At 36.1% G+C, this 20,529-nt stretch overlaps 1 protein-coding gene across 5 annotated transcripts in view; it reads right to left on the reverse strand.

Annotated features, from left to right (window-relative positions):
• Kdm4c (lysine demethylase 4C) overlaps positions 1 to 20,529 on the reverse strand; it is a 191,437-nt gene that overhangs the window by 136,891 nt on the left and 34,017 nt on the right. For all 5 annotated transcript variants that reach the window (XR_005285738.1, XR_005285739.1, XR_005285740.1 and 2 more), the window contains exons 5-6: positions 8,481 to 8,674; positions 3,406 to 3,455 (exon numbers count right to left, since the gene is read on the reverse strand). Coding sequence is in view for 2 of the 5 variants with exons in the window: in XM_038332920.2 (XP_038188848.1) it covers positions 3,406 to 3,455; positions 8,481 to 8,674 (244 nt within the window). In the remaining 3 variants the exon portion in view is untranslated. The remainder of the gene's footprint in view (positions 1 to 3,405; positions 3,456 to 8,480; positions 8,675 to 20,529) is intronic.

Consider the following 20,529-nt stretch of genomic DNA (forward strand, 5'->3'; position numbering starts at 1 on the left):
CAAAATTTTATTCACAATAAGAGTCAAATAGAATATGCTTTCTCATTAAAAAATGACATTTCCAATTTATTTCAATCTGGTTTTGAATTAATTTAATACAAAAGCAAAATCACTGTCCTTTTTCTATAAAAAATAGAGAGTGAGATGTGGGTATTTTAAAAACTGAAAACAATTTGATGCCTTTTTTAATTAAACTTTATAATTATACTCTACTCTCCTCTAGTTTGGAATTCAACTGTATCAAACCAAACAGTGGAAAGAACTCAATGGCATTACCGGTGAACATAACAAGCAGACAATTGTATATTCTTATTATGCCTATGCCCATATAACACTGGTGAGAAAGTATTGCATAAATTAGAAGGTAAGGTCTATGGAGGTAGTTCATCAGGTAAAATGTTTGGCATACAAGTATCAAGACCAAAGTTCTGATCCCCAGAACCCAGGTATGTCAATCAGGTATTATAACCAGTCCGCCAAAGTGATCCCTGAGCAAGCTGACTAGTCTGGGTTCAAGTGAAATACCCTACCTAAATATATAAGGGCGAAAGCAACCGAGAAAGATACTCAACACCAAACTCCTGTACACACACACAAATATCAACACACGCACACGCACACGCGCACGCGCACGCGCACACACACACACACACACACACACACACACACAAAATGAGAAAGCAACTGAAAGGCAAATTCAAATTCTTGACTTTGTTAAATACAGACCTGATAGCTTTCAGATAAAATATTCATAGGTGCCACAAGCAAAATTTCGGTAGAAATCAAAAATGAATGCACTCATGCAAAAGAAAAGGTGGCCATAAAGATTATTGTGTACAGACAAGATAATGGGAAATATATCTACCTGCTTTTCATTTTATATATCAGATGTTGCCTTGATCTAGACAGTCTATAGTTCTCTATCATATATACTCCATTGCTTTCTCATTATAATCATCTGGCTGGTGTCATTAACATAAATCCTTCACTGTCTATAAGTCTTTCATTTTTTTCCTTTCTCAAAATGATACTATAAAACAGTCTTAGTTTAATATTTTTGGTCATTAACCAACTTTCTTGACCTTACTGATTAAATATTATCTGTTGTAGTTTACATAATAAACTTCACAGTATGACCTCACACCACAAAGCTGACATTAGCTTCTTTTTAAGTTCTTTGCTCATGAGTTTAATACAAACATTGAATTAGTTATTTTTTCTAGTTCCAGGACAGGCTCTAAAAAAAGCTACAGAGAAACCCTGTCTCGAAAAACCAAAAAAAAAAAAAAAAAGAAAAAAGAAAAAAGAAAAAAGAAAATAAAAAGTACACCACATGATGGGCTCAAATCAAATGACACATTTTTTGGCATTCTTAATTACTTTCCTAAAATTACATTATGAATGACCTAGCAATATCAAAAGGAACCACACAAACAAGGATGGATTTAGTGCTTTTTAAAAATCTTCCAATTCCACACTCACTACCGCTGGTCTCCAGACAGGATTGCTACATGTAATTTTATGTGCACTGTATATTTTTATGAATGTTTTATTTTGTATACCACATGCAAAAATATCCATGTGCACTATTTAAATGTTAAATAATATATTCCTTCTCTATAATGCTAAATCTATTTGAGTACAATATTTTTATAAGTCTGTAGCCTGACTGTTTTCACTGAGTTCCGCTGCGTCGTGGTTTGGTCATTAGTAGTAGTTGGGCTGAGTAGTGAGGAGACGGCACTCTGACCGCACTGTCGTGACTCACGGCTTAGTGGTGGTGGAGCTAGGCACCTGCGAGAGCTTTACTTTGGTACAAATAAAAATTATATCTATATAGAAATATTATATAGATATATATATATATGTTCACCAGTATAATTACATTGCTGTGTTTGTTTGGCACTTCATTGTACAGACTTTTGTAATAAAAGGACTTTAATGTTCCAAGTCAAAAAAAAAATAAAATAAAAAAAAAATAAATAAAAAGAACAGGGGGCTGGAGAGATGGCTCAGAGGTTAAGAGCACTGGCTGCTCTTCCAGAGGTCCTGAGTTCAATTCCCAGCAAACACATGGTGGCTCACAACCATCTGTACTGAGATCTGGCGCCCTCCTCTGGCGTGCGGGCATACATTGAGGCAGAATGTTGTATACATACTAATAAATTTTAAAAAGAGAGAGAGAAATCTGGCACCCTCTTTAGACAGAACACTATACAGATAGTAGATAAATCTTAATAAAAAAATATTAAAAAAAGAACAAAGCAACATTTAATTTTAGCACAAAGTTCATTGCCTATACATTCTGAATTGATGATAATCATCTCATAAAACTGCTTTAATCTGTTGTCCAGAACAGTATTCACAGTATTCAACTACTTCAGTAATTCATGAAAACAGTCCCTAAATTAAAACTCACAATTAAACTGCTATTTTTGTTGTTGTTTTGTTTTGTTTTTTGAGACAGGGTTTCTCTGTATAATAGCCCTAGCTATCCACGAACTAGCTCTTATAGATCAGGCTGGCCTCACGCTCACAAAGATCCGCCTACCTCTGCCTTGGATTAAAGGCGTGCACCACAACAGCCCATTTTAAACTGCTATTATTACTATAATAAAATACATTTAAAAACAAAACAAAACATTGTAGCCTGCCAACATTATAATAATGCTTCTTACAAAGGTGATCCTGTACTATTCCTTCGAACAGTTTCCTATAATGTAAATTAAGGAGATAAATTATAGATATCTTTATTAATTTCTCCCATAATTTGTATTAGGAAAATAAACTGGAGATGCCATTATTAATTTCAGCTCAAACTGTTGAGCCAATGAGTTTTCACAATGTCCTCAATGTTTAAGTGAAAGCAGGTAACATGGAGGGAAAATATCCTTTGCCATATTAATAAAAGGCAAACCTAATATAACAATAAAGCATAAATATGCCTGAGCAGAAGTGCTCTGCTTGCTGTAGAGTGAGTCCTAGATAAAGGCAGAATGATTGCTACCAGTTATCACTCAAATTCAACTTTACTCGCTATTACCAATAGTTCATGACCAGCTGACATATTTGGGGGAAGAATAAATAGCAAACAAGATAAATAAACAAGTAAATAGCAAACAAGATAAAGTTCAATGTTATTTAAGAAAGAAAAGAAATTGAGGAATAGTCAAAATTGATTGAAATTCTAAAGCCTAATAGAATATTAAACAGTAGTTAAAATCATTATGAAGATTATGTAACAGAAGAAACATCACATATTAATATGAAAATAAGGAACATTGTTCAATTAGGGTACCATTTAAAAGCCAACAGTTTGAAGAGGACATACATAAACACAGTAAATAAATGCTGAACTACCACAAAACAAAAAGCATAAGATAAGAAATGGAAAGCAAGTTTTACCTTGGGCTAATCTTTCAAGTCGTTTTCCATGCTCCGGAGGAATAGCATACCTAAAATATTAAGAATAAATAAGAAAATGTTGTTTATAATATTATGAATAGTTAGTGAAGGATATTTATTCCAAATACCTTTGCTTACAAAATTTTAACACTAAACTGCACTTAGATAAACTGAGTAGAAAATATGAAATCACAAAAGTCTGTACCTTAGACACAAAATGGAAGAAAATCAATATGAACTACAAACTTAAATGTACAAGATCAATTGTAACTTAAAGGTTAGGGAGCAAAGGATCAAGATAAACAAACCCTCAACCAAAATTTCCCTATGTACTGTAGATAGTTCTGGGCATAGGTATTTTGTTTGTTTGGAAAAAAGCAGTGTGGCGGTTTCTCAGGAAATTCGGGATCAACCTACCCCAGGACCCAGCAATTCCACTATTGGGAATCTACCCAAGAGATGCCCAATCATACAACAAAAGCATATGCTCATCTATGTTCATAGCAGCATTATTTGTAATAGCCAGATCCTGGAGACAGCCTAGATGCCCTTCAGTGGAAGAATGGATGAAGAAACTGTGGAATATATACATGCTAGAATACTACTCAGCGGTAAAAAACAATGACATCTTGAATTTTGCAGGCAAATGGATGGAAATAGAAAACACTATTCTGAGTGAGAACCTCCACCTGACGATAGATGAAGAAAATGACAGAGCCCCACCTTGGAGCACCGGACTGAGCTCCCAAGGTCCTGATGAGGAGCAGAAGGAGAGAGAACATGAGAAAGAAAGTCAGGACCGTGAGGGAACCTCCAGCTGGCGACAGATGGGGAAGGTGACTGAGCCCCACATTGGAGCACTGGACTGAGCTCCCAAGGTCCCGATGAGGAGCAGAAGGAGCGAGAACATGAGGGAGAAAGTCAGTTTTGGTATAGTTTCAAAGAAAACATTGGTTGCTATCTTTTTGTAATTTTTATTATACTTATTGTTTATGTGTATGAATGCACATGTGCACCATCTGTGCTTGTGAAGGTTAGTGAACAACTTTCAGGAGTTGGTTCTCTCCTACCAAGTTAGTTTCTAGGGATCAAACTTAGGTTTTCATACTTGATGGCAAGAACCTTTACCAGTGAGCCATGTCCCAGACTTTATTGTTGTCTTTTAAATGTAGTTTTTACTTATCTATTTATTTCACAATTATATAACTTTAAAAAATATCCAGATTTTAGTCTTTTCACCCTAAAGAACAAAAATATTCATCTAAAGTTCCCAGTGCAGTGGTTCTCAACCTTCCCAATGCTGCAACCCTTTAATATACTTCCTCATGTTGTGGTGACCCCAACTATAAAATTACTTTCATTGCGACAACATAACTATAATTTTGCTACTGTTGTGTATCATAATGTGAATACTTTGGAGAGAGGTTTTGCCAAAGGACTCTTGACCAACAGGTCTTCGTGCTTTAAAATATGCAGTATCTGAAATATTCCCTAAATTTTGAACTAAAAACCTCATGATGACAGTTCTTCGCTGCTGACAGAGAAAAAAATCAATTTTCTCTAAAAGTGTAAGACCTGTTAAATCCATCGTGTTTTAGTAAAATATCACTCACTCATCCAAAAATAGTTCAGCAGCATAAATTCACCATGGAGAGGTGGAGTGGGGGGTTAAAATTGGAGTGTGAAGGGAAGAAGTGGAGCTGGGAAAGAAAGGGTGAATATGGTCAAAACATGGTATACAATATTCTCAAAGAACTAATGTTTTTGAAAAACTGGACTACCCAAGAGCAGTCACCCTAGTACCTGTGAAGAATAGGTAAGTTGATGTTTGTTAAGTTCAAGGCCAACCTAGTCTATATAAAGATTTCCAGGACAGACAGAACTGTGAACATAGACCTCGTTGGGGGAAGGGGGAAGAAAAAGAAAAAATAAAAAAAGCTATTTTATGTACTATAACAAAGAAATGGAACCAACCTAACTGTCCTTCAAGAGATGAATGAATTGATATAAAAATGTGGTAGTTTATAAAACAGAAGACTACCTCTAAAGAAAAATGAAATCATAAAATTTGTGAAAACATGGAAGGATTTAGAATGTATGATATTAAGTGAGGTGACACAATCTCAGAAAGGAAAGCAAAACAACCTATGTGTTCTCCCTCTCATGTGGATCCTAGCATGGTAAGTGTATGATGGAACAGATGTACATGTTGGTATAGAAGAGCACAGAAGAAAACAAGAACAGGAAAATATTAGGGTATGAGGAAGGACTGAAGGTAAAGGACAGAAGTAAGGAAAGCAAGTATTATCTAAGTGTTTTGCTAATTTTAATTGAATCTTGGACTTTTTAGTTTTTTGATGGTAAGTAAGTGCATAAAAATATATTTGATAAATGTATTTGTAAAAATGCAAAACCCAATGTGAAGTTCCCCAGAATGGATGCTCTCTTTATAGAGTTCATTGAGACACACTGAGTGGAGCTCCTGACCTCACAGACACTGGACCAACATCTGGAGATCTTGGCCCAGCTAAACTCACTGTGTGATTTTTTTTTATTTGTAAGTTCTTTATAGTAAAATTTTAGTAAGTAAAAAAGAAATTACTTGACCAATAGAATGTTCTTTTTTGGTTTACTAAAGTAGCACAAACTATACAAGTGGAAGTACTGGCAAGACAGGGATGTATACTATGCAAATCATTCCAATGCTGTATCAAAGTGAAACTAGAAGAAGCTACAAAAGGTGTTTCATGCTGGGAAGTATCCCCAAAAAGCATCCAAAACAATGTATCTCCTATACTGTCAAAAAGACAGACCACATGCTCCTGTCTTTATGTCAGCCTGCATATGTATGAATTAGAGAAACAAATTTATATTAGAAATTGAAACAGAAGTAACCAGTATTACTAATAAGCTAATAACTACAAATGAGTAATGAATGTGGCATATACTTCATTTTTCACTGATACATTTTAAAGTCATTACAAAAAAAAAAAAAAAGCACGTGCCTCTAATTCCAACATATGGAAGGCAGAAGCAGAAATAATCACTGGAAGTCTATGATCCATGTAATTTATACAGTGAGTTCAGGAACCACATTATCAAACCAGTCTAACACTTGTAATCTCAACACTCAGGCAACTGAAACAGGAGAATTACTATGAGTTTAGGCGCACCACAGTGTGAACAATGAGAAGCAATCTTAATAAATATATGCACCACATATTGTTGCAGTGGTGAGCCTAGCTGCCAACGCTGTACCAAAGGTAACAAAAAGAACACCTCAGAGCAGCGAGAACTTTAGAAAAATTGTCTTATCTAATAGAAAAAGACTCACATACATGAACTGAGGGACGTGTTCTTTTTACTTCTTGTTCTCTTTTTCCTGGTTCCAATTCTCTAGTTCTAATTCTCTTGTTCTAATTTTCTCTAATTTTAAGTTTCAATTCTCTCGTTCCAATTCTCTTCTCCCTAATTCTCTGGGCACACAGCTTATATACATATTTAACAGCAAACTTCTGTCAATAAAAAGGATTACAAAATCTTCTTCTCAGGGTCACAATGCACTTCTGAGTAAAGGGGGCAGAGCTATTTACCATGGGAACGCATAGGCAGGGATGAAGAGTGCTGGGCACTTCAGTACTTTCATTAAGGCTAGCATGGAAAGCGTCCCAAGTCTAAAGATATATTTTCTTATTCTGTGTATAGCCCCAGAGTACAAGGAGAAAATTATAGGAGGAAAGCTTGTAACATTTTATTCAAGGCTGTGAGGTCAGGCTATCTTCCATTATCCTGGCCATCTGCAATGCCTTTCACATGTAGAGCTGCTTCTCACTGGACTTGATTAATTTGTTAACTGTTATTCCTATCCTCCATATAAATTTTAGGACTAAAATATAAACAGTTACTAAGTTGAGCCTTGAATTTTGTACCATAAACTGAGGTTAGAAGTTTGTGCAGAGTGTTAATTGCTTAAGGAATTTAGTAGGGAGTACCTGCTGGTCTCTTATCAGCCAAACCTGGCTAAAGAAGTTGGCATAGCAGTTCTAGGTCACTTTGTGCAAATAACCTTGGTTAGACACCTGCAATTCTGTCCTTGTGCATATTAGCAAAGTTTTTAACTTACAATTTGATCAGAGAAACATTCAGTCTAGTTTGAATCTGCTCTTGAGGTTATGAATCAATGAATTGTATGTGGCTTTTTTTAGAAGTGAGAAGAAACTTGTTTTCTTCATGCCAGTCTTGAGCTAGTGATAAAAAACAGGGCCTAAATGTCTTACAGTCCTTGTGGAACAATAGATCAAGTTATGAAGTGTATCCAAGTATATTTGCTATATATCAAAACTATACAGCTTAATGAAAAGATATCTTTCTGCCCATCCATGGATATATATGTCCATAAGATTGAGATGTAATCATATATATACACATCACGGGAGATTACACATTACATTGCAGGTATTGGGGAGATACCATTTATAAGAGTGAATTTACAGACATAGGCAATCAGTATTATATGCAATATTTTCAATAAGCCCTGCCTATGAATTTCCTCCATCAGTTGATCACCATGTAGGTCGGCCTTATAAATATCAGCTGTCATTTGTAGCAATTGTGACATGGCTCACAACAGCTTGTGACAATATATCAACTTAAGTGTGTTACCATTCTTACCAATACTATTTCCCATGGACTGCTAATAGGTCCCCTGATTCATTCCCCAAATGAGGATTGTCATTAAGAGAAAGCTGAATCAACAGATCAAGATTCTTAAATCTCTACATCCAAGATGACATGTTTTTAATTTTATCTCAAAATTTCTAACAAATACCCAAAGAAATAAAGACATTCCACAAATTACTTCAGATAAAGATTATATTAATCCATGGCATACAGATGTCCATAGGAAACCACTGGGCTTAAAGTTTCTACTCAAAAATCTGAGAAGAAAAAAATGATTATATGATTACAATTCAAAACTTCCTTACACTCTATCAAAGAATTAATTCTCTTCAATAATGCACAACAATCAATGACTCGCAACTCTAAAGGATGTGAATATTAAATTAGTGACTTGCCAAGATTTGGGCTCCCCAAAATGTAGATAATTAATACTGTACAGATCCATGTCCTCCGTGTGCCATGCAAATGTTGTTTTCCACATTCCAAAATAGAGATAGGGGGTATTTACACCCTCAATAGAAATACCGCACTCTTCTTCAACCACATCCAAGACTGTATTTAGGCGAGCTATATTCCATTCATCCACACCCTAGATAAAGCCAAAACAAGGAAAAAGAGAGCAAAATCAATATTAGCAAATGAAAAACAGCATTTATTAATCAAATAGTCAAGTACTACACTGTCATGTTTTATTGCTTTAGCACTTACTAAAAAGTGGTAAGCATATATCCATTAAAATTATTCCAAAATTACTACCAACATATTCTGTTTCTATACAATTATCAATATAAAATTCCATCCAATAACTGCATGATTCCAATGAAAACTAAATGTAAATACTCTCTTCCCACTTGGTGCTAAGAAAAAAATAATAATCATCTTTAATTTAAAGGAGATAGCCTGGGATATAATGCTGATATTTGGTACATATTTAATTTGAAAGCTGAAGTTTTTTATTGTTTGTTTCTTGCTTGGACATTAGTTCTGAGGGCCTATTCAACATAAAACATCATCTTGGGAAACCAATAGCAAAACATTCCTTCTGACAGCCCTCCCCCAGTCATGTCTATTTTACTTCAGTATGTGATCCACTGTGTCCTACAAATTTCATACTCCTGGAAAAATTCGCACCCAAGAAAATTTAAATACATAATTTCAACTGTAAACAACTCATCTAAATTCTGGTAAAATTATTGGATAATCTAGTTTTGTTTAGCCCCAGTTAGTTTGAGGTATGGGTGAAAACTAGCTATAATTTCTGATATAAAAGTAAAAGGAATTTGTTGTGTTATTGTTTTTGTTAAAAGTGGCTGGAATTGTTCTAATGCCTATGGTTTTGGAACTTTAGGAACTGAAGCTAGGAGGATAAAAACCGGCTCAGCTCCACAGCTAATTTAAGGCCAGCATAGACTACAAAACCTTATCTCAAAAAAAAGAAAGAAAAAAACAGTACTAAAACAGAAAAATATTCTGATTTTTAAGAGTATTTACCAATTAATAACTAATTTACTATAATTCATAGCTGTTTAGAATGTTTTAGCAAACAATATCGTCTTCCCCACATACTTTCCTCATCGCTAAATTCTAATACCCAAAACTGGGTACATCTGTAAAGATTCATTTCAACCTCCACAAAGTGCTATAACAGAGGGGCATTAAATCTTCTTCAATGTGAACTAAAAGGGTTCTCTCTAATAAGTATTATAGTGGCCTTACAAACAACCCTTTATATCATTTCCCTTTTACACTAAAGACCTTTAGCATTGTTCTGTTTTTATTTTAACCTTCAAACAATTATTTAATTAATAAACTAATTCTATTTCCTAACACTTTGGTTTAAGGAAAAATATTGATGAGGCAGTAAAAAAGGAAGAAACCATTCAAACATTATAGTTCACGAAATAACTGTGTTATATATAACTGAAGCTCTGGAAACTGATCAAAGTCTTCTTTAAAACTGCAAGATTTTACACTTAAGGGATCATAGAAAAGTGCAATAAAATTCTGTAGATTATTTTCTCATTTATAGTGATGACATCTCTTCATTCAGGTCCAACAAAACTTCAGTCCACACACTTTAGCAGGAGTCCTATTTGAAAATCTTTACAGAGTAATTAATATGAGTTAATTAAATAAGTATCACAATGTAGTAACCATTTTGAAACTGAATGATCATGCAAATAAACAAGCCACTTCACTGAATTCCACGTAAGAAAACACCTAAATATCCTTAGTCCTGCTGCAGTTCACCCACAGGAACATATGTCCATCTCCTAATAACTGAGAGTCGTGTACATGTTCTCTAGGGTTGGATGTTTTGTTATTGTATTGGATTTTGGGGGTTGTTTTTTGAGAAAGAACTGAAAGTTGGGTGTGGAAAGAGGAAGAGATGATCTGGACAAACTTGGGAGAGAGGAAGAATGTGATCAAAATATATTTAAATTTTAGAACAATAAAAATATGAGAGAGAGAGAGAGAGAGAGAGAGAAATGCTGTACAATCAGGAGGTTAGGGTGCAAGCTAATTCCATGCGTTCAAGTCTCAGAACTCACAAAAAGAAAATAAAAACAAGTCAATCTAGGTGTTGTGATATGCTCTTAGAATCTTAGTACTAGGGAGGCAGAGACAGATGGATTCCTGTCTACTTGGTAATGTCTAGATGAGTAGGAAACAAAAACAAAAACGTAAACAGAGCCTGAGGAATAATACCTAAAGTTGCTGCATGCTAGACACATACAGAGAGAGAGAGAGAGAGAGAGAGAGAGAGAGAGAGAGAGAGAGAGAGAGAGAGAGAACACTCTTTAGTCAAATGCTGGGTTTTCAAAATCTGATGTTTTCTCGATGATTCTTTCTTTATGCCATGACAACTACCTCTGTTCAGTTCTAACAGCTAGGCCATGGCAGACAGTAGTCAACTTATGAAGGTCTAGTCTCTCCACAGAACTATTATAAAACAATTTCATATCCAGAATAAGCAGAGTACTAACGCAGAGAGTCCCAACGCTACCTAAAACCATATAAATCCAGAATTATTTCTTCATAGATAGTTAAAAAAATAGCATTTCTGAGTCCATTTAAAAATTTTGAAAATGTGAATATTTTATTTTAAAAGGTATGAGGGGGGTTCAGGTACACTGGGATTCATAACCCATTAACATAATAAAAATAGATTAGCTGTATTATGTTCCAAAGCTACATGTGGTGGTATACATATGTAATCACAGCCCTAAGATGTCTAACACAAAAAGAGATCACAAGTTTAATGCCAGTCTCTTCCCTGGGCTACATAATGAGAACTTGTCTCAGAAATATAAAACAAAATCCAACTCAATGGAAAAGAGCACCTGTCTAGTATGAACCAAGTCCTAGTTCCAATAACTGGTATATGGTAGTACACACCTATAATACCAACACATGGGGAGAACAGGATGATCCAGATTTCAGGGTCATCTTCAACTACACAGTTAATTTTGGAGTAGCAAAATCTACCTGAAACTTTGCCTAAAAGCAAATTAAATAACTGCCTTAATTTGATTCCTAGTGTGTTGATAAAAACCATCAGCCAAAATCAAATTCAGGAGTAAAGGATTTCATTCATCAAAGAGTTGTAATACATCATATTAAGAGAAGGCAAGGCAAGGACTGGAGGCAGGAACTTACGCAAAGGCCTTGAAAAACACTACTTATATATTTGTTCCTTCTGGTTTGTTTAGTTTGCTTTTTTATACAATGCAGGACTACTTGCAGAGTACTACCCACAATGGGTAATTAGTGATTACACATCAATCACTAATTAAAACAAGACTCCAAAGCTTTGCCTACAGGATTATCTTATAGAAACATTTACTTAATATGTTGAGATTTTTGACAAGTTGACAAAAAAAAAAAACAGACATCATAAACAAAAAAATAATTAATCACTTCATGATTCATGACAAAAAAAATCACTGAAAGAACTTATTAAAGATTCTGAAGTTTCCAAGTCTATCATTTACACCAATAACACCAATGAGGTCATAAAAAGGAGCTCATATGAGACAGATTACAATATTTCTCTGATCATGAAAATGTCATTTGTAATGTTAGATTAGATGCTGTATTGTTGCTCTTTCTAATGGCTGACAATAGCATTTATTTTAACTGACTTTCCCAAAAGGTGGCTAACTTGATGCATGAATCTCAAAAGAGGTGGGATAACTCATATAATAGAAAAACATTTTATAGATGCTAGGTTCTCCATCTATAATAATTAACTTCAGTCAGATGAGCTTATTGACTTTATAACAGCATTATGATATATTTTTCCATTAGCACACTGATCTGTGGCATATTTAAATTTAAAAATCTTTAAATTCAATTTCAAAATATTTATTTTTAATTACTTTGAAAGAGAAAAAACAATGTGCCTCTGTTCACTTGTTTATCATTCCCTCCTATGACCCTTGCCACATCCTGGCCAATATCCCCTAGAGCAAGCTGTTCAAATAAAAGACCAGTCACCAAATTTACACAAATTTACTAATTATTTAAAGTTAGGCAAAGGCAAATTATTCTCACGAATCTATATGATTCCTATGGCTATAAAATTTCCTTTAAATCTTCAAGGAAATCGTCATGATGAAATGAATATATGATCTTGTTAGTTCTTTAGTATTCAAAATTCAATGCATCTATACCATAGCCTGCAGTATTTATTCCATAGTGAAAAGACTACCTTTCAATAACTAAAACAAAATAACTGATCCACATTAAAAGATATTTTTATTCAAAAGATTCTTCTCTTGTACAATACATGAGGGTTTCCTTAAAACTTCTGTAAAATAAGAATAAAATTCAACTACTGTGAAATTCATTTTGTCTTAAAGTAAGTTACAATCTTTTCCCAGCCAGGGTTTCTTTGTGTAACAATCCAAGTTGTCCTAGAACTCCTAGACTAGCCTCAAACTCACAGAGGTCCACCTGCCTCTGACTCCAAAGTGCTAGGAATTTTTTAAAAACTTTTTATTGATTCTTTTTGGATTTAACACCAATGCATCCTGATTTCATTCATTTCCACATCCCTTTATATCACACCTGTCCTTGCAACCTCCCCCCCAAAATAAAATAAACTTTAAAAGAAAAACAAACACCAAATAAACAAGTCTCAATGTAGAAACTGTAGTTTGACACCATGACCCACACAGTATATCCTTTTGTCTATACATAATTACTTCTAAGTGTTCATTGCAATTGCAATGAGTTGTTATGAGTCTAGTTAGCAGCCTTTGTTCTATTACACCAACCTTTGTTCTGTTAAACCGTTGGTAGTGGACCCTTACTGGGACTCCTGACTATCCTAATATTCTGTTGTTGCCTTGTGTCATGGAGATCTTGAAATGCTCCAGAAATTCATAGGTGAGGTGGATTTTGGGTTGGGCCAATTCATAGCCCTGGTTTTGAGCCTGGGTGGTACCTAGGTTGATCAGTCTGCCAGGGAGAGCTCTCCAATACTGCCGCCCCTGCCCTCCACACACATACACATACACTAGCTCATCCGTCCATAGCAGCAGGCAGTAAAAAGCAGGGTCGTTCTCCTGTTCTCATGCCCTTGTGGCTGGCTCACCACACCCATCTCACCAAAGCCAGCTCTACTGTTTGCCCAGGCATGGTGCAGGGCTCACTCTCTGCTCTCCCAAGTGCTGCAGTTAGTGAGGTTCAAAGCCAGTACTCCCTCCTCTCCTGCCTAGAGCAGTTGGCAAGGAGTTGGGGTGAGGGTTGGCGGGGCATTTTCCCTCACCAATGTTAGATGTGGGGTGAGGGGCGGGGCCAGCTCTAATGTGCTGCCCAGGCAAGTTGCAGTGTCCACTCTTCCACTCTTAGAACCCCAAATCCAGCTCTCCCATCAGTAAACACTTTTCAGAAAAAAGACCTATTTCCCTTTTTGAATTCCTTTTTTAAAAACTTATTTTTATTTATGTGCATAATGTTTGTATGTCTGTGTGAGTGAATGTCCAGTATGTGGCTAACAATAAAATCTAGAAGAGGATGCTAGATTCCTCAGAACTGAAATTTACAGACATGAGCTTCATGATATCGGTACTGAGAAATTGAACTTCAGTCCTTATTGGAGGCTATGGGAGTTACAGCAGGTAACAATTAGTGTTCAGATGTCAACCAACCAGAAGAATGATTCTCTGATGGAGGAGAATCCCGTCTGAAAAAGGACTTTGGGGCCAACGACTCTGGAAACTGTTGCTCCTGTCTGTAATTTTGCATCTGCAAAAGCAGCTATGGCGTCTCCTCAATACCTGCATTGCAGTGTATAATCTCATGTGATTATGTATATGACTGCTCATATTAAAGGTAAATATTTGAATTGAAAGGACAGAATTGGTGTAGAGGGATGGGACTGTCCAATCCAAGAAAAAATCTTATAAACCCAAGGTTTACTGCCTAAAGACTGAACCACCGAAGATTTGAGGTTAATAAAGAAATGGTTCCAAGCAGAAGTATCCCAACACTCTTTGAAGAAAATCTTCATCCATTTACATATGGAACTTTGTCTCAAACTAAGAACAAACCTCATTGTTCCCCTAGACCTAATTCTCAGGGTCTGTGGATTTTATAGATGATTCCCCACTGCCCTTCCCTTTCCTATGAATTTCTACATCCCAGCCCCCAATCCTGGCAGTGGTTAACCATACAAAAGCCTGCCAGAAAACTGTGGACATTCCCATCTCTGTCTTATGCTAGACCAACTTCTCAGGGATGCCTCTAGCATCGTGGCAAAATGCCTTAGGCAATTTCCTCGTACTCTTGTTTAAGCTTCCTATGGATCCCTCAGACTATCTCCCCCTGGTCTTCCATTACCCAAATACCCAACACCAACATGCATTTCGCAATGAACACACCAGTCCAGCAAACCAGAGAAACAGGCAACACTGTTTCCAAAACAGTCTTGGAAAATTCAGAGAGGAAACAGAAACCATGGAACAAAACTCCCACCCAAGCAAGACAGAAGCGGGAATCAGCACCTAGAGCTATAATCAGCCAAAACCCAGATACATACATACCAGCATAAGAAAACAATCAATAATAACCAGGGCAATATGTCACCACCAGAGTCCAGCCATCCTATCACAGCAGGTCCTAAATGTTCAAACACAACTGAAGTAAAAGAAAAAGACTTAACCAGCCTGGACTACAAGAGCTAGTTCCAGGACAGGCTCCAAAGCTACAGAGAAACCCTGTCTCGAAAAACAAAAAAACAAAAAAACAAAAAAACAAAAAAAAAAAAAAAAAAAAAAAAAAACCAACTTTATAAAGATGATAAAGGTCCTTAAAGAAGAAAGGAATAAATCCCTTAAATAAATCAAGGAAAGCACAAAAAAACAGTTGGAGGAAATGAATTGTCTTAAAGAAAGCCAAGAAAAAACAAACAAACAGAAGGAAACAAATAAAACTGTTCAAGTCCTGAAAATGGAAATAGAAGAAAGAAAGCACTGAGGGAATCCTGAAAGCAGAAAATGTAGCAATGCAAACAAGAACTACAGAGGGAGTCTTCACCAATAAAATACAAGAGATGAAAGTCAGAATCTCAAGTGAAGATAGAAGAAATGACCACATTGATCAAAATGGTCCAATATTTGTATACTTTCTCTTAATCTGTCTTTTTGTTGGGAATTTGAGGGATTGATATTGAGCAATACCAATGACAATGTGAGTTGATTCCCTTTATTTTATTATTCTTGTTGCTGGTGGTTGAAGTGGAATGTCCTTCTGTATGCTATGAATATGTTTTATTACTATTGCTTATTAAAGAAGCTGCTTTGGCCTAAGGCAGGGCAGAATATAGCTTGGCGGGAAAGCCAACCTGAATACAGCGAAAAAGAAGTCAGAATCTGGGAGATGCCACCAGCCACCTGGGAAACAAGAAAGAAAGATGTGAGGTAACAAGCGATGAGCCTCATGGAAAAATGTAGACTAAAAGAAATGAGCTAATTTAAGGCTTAAGAGCTAGTTAAAAATAAGCTTGAGGTAATAGACCAAACTATTTGTAATTAACATTAAGCCTCGGAGTGGTTATTCAGGAACTAGTGGGCAGGACCGAAACCTCCAGTTACAGGTGGTAGTAGGGATGGGGTGTGTGTGTGTGTGTGTGTGTGTGTGTGTGTGTGTGTGTGTGTATTTGTGTGTGTATGTACGCGCACGCGCGCACGTGTACATGTACTAGCTTTTTGGGAGCCTAGTATGTTTGAATCCACACCTTCCTAGACCTGGATGGAGTGGGGAGAGCCTTAGTTCCCACAGGGCAGGGCACCCTGACTTCTCTTAGGACTGGAGAGAGAGGGAGGAGGGGGAGGGGGAGGGAAATGGGAGGAGGTGGAAATTTTTAATAAATAAATAAATAAATAAAGTGCTTAAGTTTTAGCTTAAGTCTTAGAAATGGTGATTCACAACATCTGTAATTCTAGTTCCAGAGAACTAACACCCTCTTTCTGGCCTTCATGAACACCAGGCACACATGAACACATATACAAGCAAAACACTTATACATAAGAAATAAAATTAGTTTTAAAAATCATACAAACGATCTCCTGGGTTATGGTACATGCCAGAATTTCCATCCAGGTGCCTCACACAGCAAGGTCTTACTGACAAGAAAGAGGGATATTTCCTGAAAATAATACATTCATTTTCCTAAGTAGTTGACTCCTAAACAAGCAATTTTCATTGCTTGGTCAATCTTTAATAGAGAAGACAGAAGAAACATTATAAGCATCTAGGTACGAACTGTACTTCTGCTTATAAGGATAACTACAAAACAAAATTTATCTTATCATACTACACCAAGACTATGCTAGAGAGTATCATTACAGTCCATAGATTTTCTTTGCCTTGTTTTTCTATATTATCACAAGTGGCAACTAAATTTGTCCAATGCTTAAGGTAGGGCAAGTAATATATATACTTTTTAATTATGTCATCTCATTTTATCCTATGAAAGTGACAAGTGTCCTCAGATGCCATTTCATCTAAAAGGACTGTAGAAAGGCATAGCTTGCCCAGGATCTCAAAATCTCAAAGTTCAAGCCGGGCGGTGGTGGCGCACGCCTTTAATCCCAGCACTCGGGAGGCAGAGGCAGGCGGATCTCTGAGTTCGAGGCCAGCCTGGTCTACAAGAGCTAGTTCCAGGACAGGCTCTAGAAAAAAAAAAAAAAAAAAAAAAAAAAAACACCACAAAGTTCATAACCACAAAGCCAAGGATGAAAAACTCTAGCCTGGGATGGCTCTATTGTTTCTGAAACAATGTACACAAGAAACAGCCAAAAATTCAACTCTGATCCATTTAAGCTTTACAAAAAAAAAAAAAAAGCAGAACCTCTTCTCCTTTATCTCCTAACACCTTAGAAAGCAGAAATGTAGTGTGCTTTGGGGCCTTTATTTTCTGTTTTGGGGTTTGATGTTGTTTTTTGTTTTTAGGTAGGTCAATCAAAATTTAGAAATAGGTAAAGTCATGTAGAACATTCATGGCTACACTCACAGACATGAAGTCTTTTTTTTTTTAATTACAAGAACCATTAAGATGCCTCAAAGAGTAAAGGAAAGTATCACTAAAGCTCAAGACTTAAGTTCTGTCCCTGAGAACCAAATGATTTAAAGAGAGAACTAGCTCCTACAAATTGTCCTTGTAAGACATCCTGTGGCTGGCATTTACCACTCACACACACTACTAAAGGAAAAACATGTTATTTTAAAACTCAAAGAAATAATCACTGTTTTTTTATTTAGTTTGATTTTATTGTTGTTTTGGAAACAGGTTATCTCTATGGATCACTAGCTGTTCTAAAACTCTCTATATAGAAAAGGCTAGCCTAGAACTCACAGAGATCTGCCTTACTCTTAAAGACATGTGCCACTACAGCTAGCAAGCTTAATATTTTAGATTTACATGTGCACTGCTTTGTTGATCTTAAAAAAATAAATCTAAATCACAAGACTTTATATTCCTTTTGAGAGAATAAAAACTAGAAGAATTCACATCATCTTGAGGAAGCAGAACAGAAATTACACATTGTTGAAACAGTTAAATACTGTCAAATTCTTGTTAAATAATAAGCCATTACTAAAAGCACTCCATTCATCTCCCCCTTCCATCATTCCTTTTTTCCTTAAGATAAGGTCTCAAATAGCCCAATCTGGCCACAAACTCACTATATAGCATAAAATGATGAAAAACTCATCTCTTCCTGTATTTACAAGTGAATCCATCACCCTGAGCTCTACTTACTCCATTTTATTTCTTTTTCCTTTAAATGTGTTAAGATGTTATGGTCCAGGGCAATTTAACTCCAACTGACTGCTGTGGGACTCTTCCTAGGTACCTTTGCTGCCATCCCAAAGAGCTCATGGAGCACTCACATATTGAACACTCCGATGGAGTAGCCATATCTGTGTTCTGGAAACCATAATTGCTTACTACTAAATCGTAACTCTGCCTCATAAAAGGATTGTCCGAACTACAGCTGTTTCAAACTGCCTGTACAAAACTTCTGTGACAACAAGACTTGGTGAACTCTAGATGGTCCCTCCCTCAGTCTTTACTACCAAGACCAAAGAGCTAGCACATCCTCTGCCTGGGATTGATATAAATAGTCCTGCATTTCCATGAAGACAAATGTGACTGATGCAATATGATGAAAGGCTTCTGAGAAGTCCCAGAGCTCAGGGAGAACTGTAACAATGGAAAAGAGAGAGCAAAAGCAGAAAAAGATAAGCAGGCAAAGAGCTAAGGTTAAAGAAAGAAAACTACAAAGAACCAAAGGAGAAAGATTATGGGCCTTGGTCACTGAAAAATGCAATAGAATGAACGGCCAAGTTTGAATTGTAAAGAGTTTCAAAGAGCTGCAACAAAAGTGTGGCTGTAGGTTCACACTTTGGGATGTATCCCCTAGCAGCTCAGTACTGGACAGATGTAAATCTCAGCTTCTTGTTGTGTGACGTTTTACTCTTGATTCTTTGAAGGGCCTAACACCCAGCTCCCAAATCAATCACACACAGACTTATTCTTAGTTATGCATGCCCAATCTTAGCTTGGCTGTTTTTTTGCCATCTTTTTTTAACTTAAATTATCTTATCTTTTGACTCTGGGCTTTTATCTTTTCTATATATCTTTTTTTGCTTCTTCATGGCTTACTGTGTAGCTGAGTGATTGGCTCCTGATGTCCGTCTCTCCTTGTTCTCTTGCACCTCATTCTCCTTCTATTTATAATCTCTACCTGCCAGCCCCACCTATCCTTGCTCCTGCCTCACTAGTGGCCATTTATCTCTTTATTAGAACCATCAGGTGTTTTAGATAGGCACAGTAACACAGTTTCAAAGAGTTAAACAAATACAACGTAAACAAAAGTCACACACCTAAAAAATAATATTCCCCAACAGCTTCTGGAAACAACAAGAGAAGGGAGCACTTTACAGTTTTGCAGCTCAAATCCAATTCTTTGGGTCATGGGACTATTAGTCCCACAGCAATACATATTGCAACCTTTTGAAACTCTTTGCCATTCAAACCTGGCAGTTCTCTGGCATTTTTTTAATGACCAATGCCAAAGTCTTTCTTCTTTGGCTCTTTATAACTTTCTTTCAATTATGGCATCTTGAAGGTAACAAACTGGACCTTGACTATCAAACCTGGCAGTTCTCTGGCATTTTTCTAATAACCAAGGCCAAAGTCTTTCTTCTTTGGTGCTTTATAGCTTTCTTTTGATTATGGTGTCTTAAAGGTAACAAACTGGACCTAGACTATTTGCCTCAAATTATAATACAAGTAATAACAAACAGCAAATTCATCTTAGCCATTGATTCTATCTATTCCTGTCAGTAAAATGATGTCTGTCACATATATTTGCTTCTTAATAAATACACAAATTCATACTTTCCCCATTTACTCATTGGCTAAAGGGGGATTATAATATCTTAGAGTCTGGAATGTTGACGTACCTCACAAGAATAAAATTGGCAACCATTACAGCTTATTTTGTTTTGTCAATACTACGGATTGAATCCAGGGCCTTCTAAAGTCAAGGTAAATAAGTACTCTACCAGTGAGCAATATACTCAGCTCTCCACCTAGATTTTGAATAGCACCAAGGTACAGCCTTCATTTGAGCCATTTCTTTCTCTTTTTTTTTTACTGTTTTTATTGAGCTATATATTTTTCCCCATTCTAAAATTGACCAATTCCAGAGCAATATCCTCTGATAAAAGATCAGACAAAATTATACACAAACAAATCAAAAGAGGGGCTGGAGAGATGGCTCAAGGGTTAAGAACACTGATTGCTCTTCCAGAGGACCAGAGTTCAATTCCCAACACCCACATGTCTGTGACTCCAGTTTCAGGGGACCAGACCCATAACAAAAACTCCAATGCACATAAAAATAAATAAATAAACAAAAGATAAGT

This window comes from Arvicola amphibius, chromosome 6, assembly GCF_903992535.2.
Source record: "Arvicola amphibius chromosome 6, mArvAmp1.2, whole genome shotgun sequence".
Lineage (NCBI taxonomy): Eukaryota > Metazoa > Chordata > Mammalia > Rodentia > Cricetidae > Arvicola > Arvicola amphibius.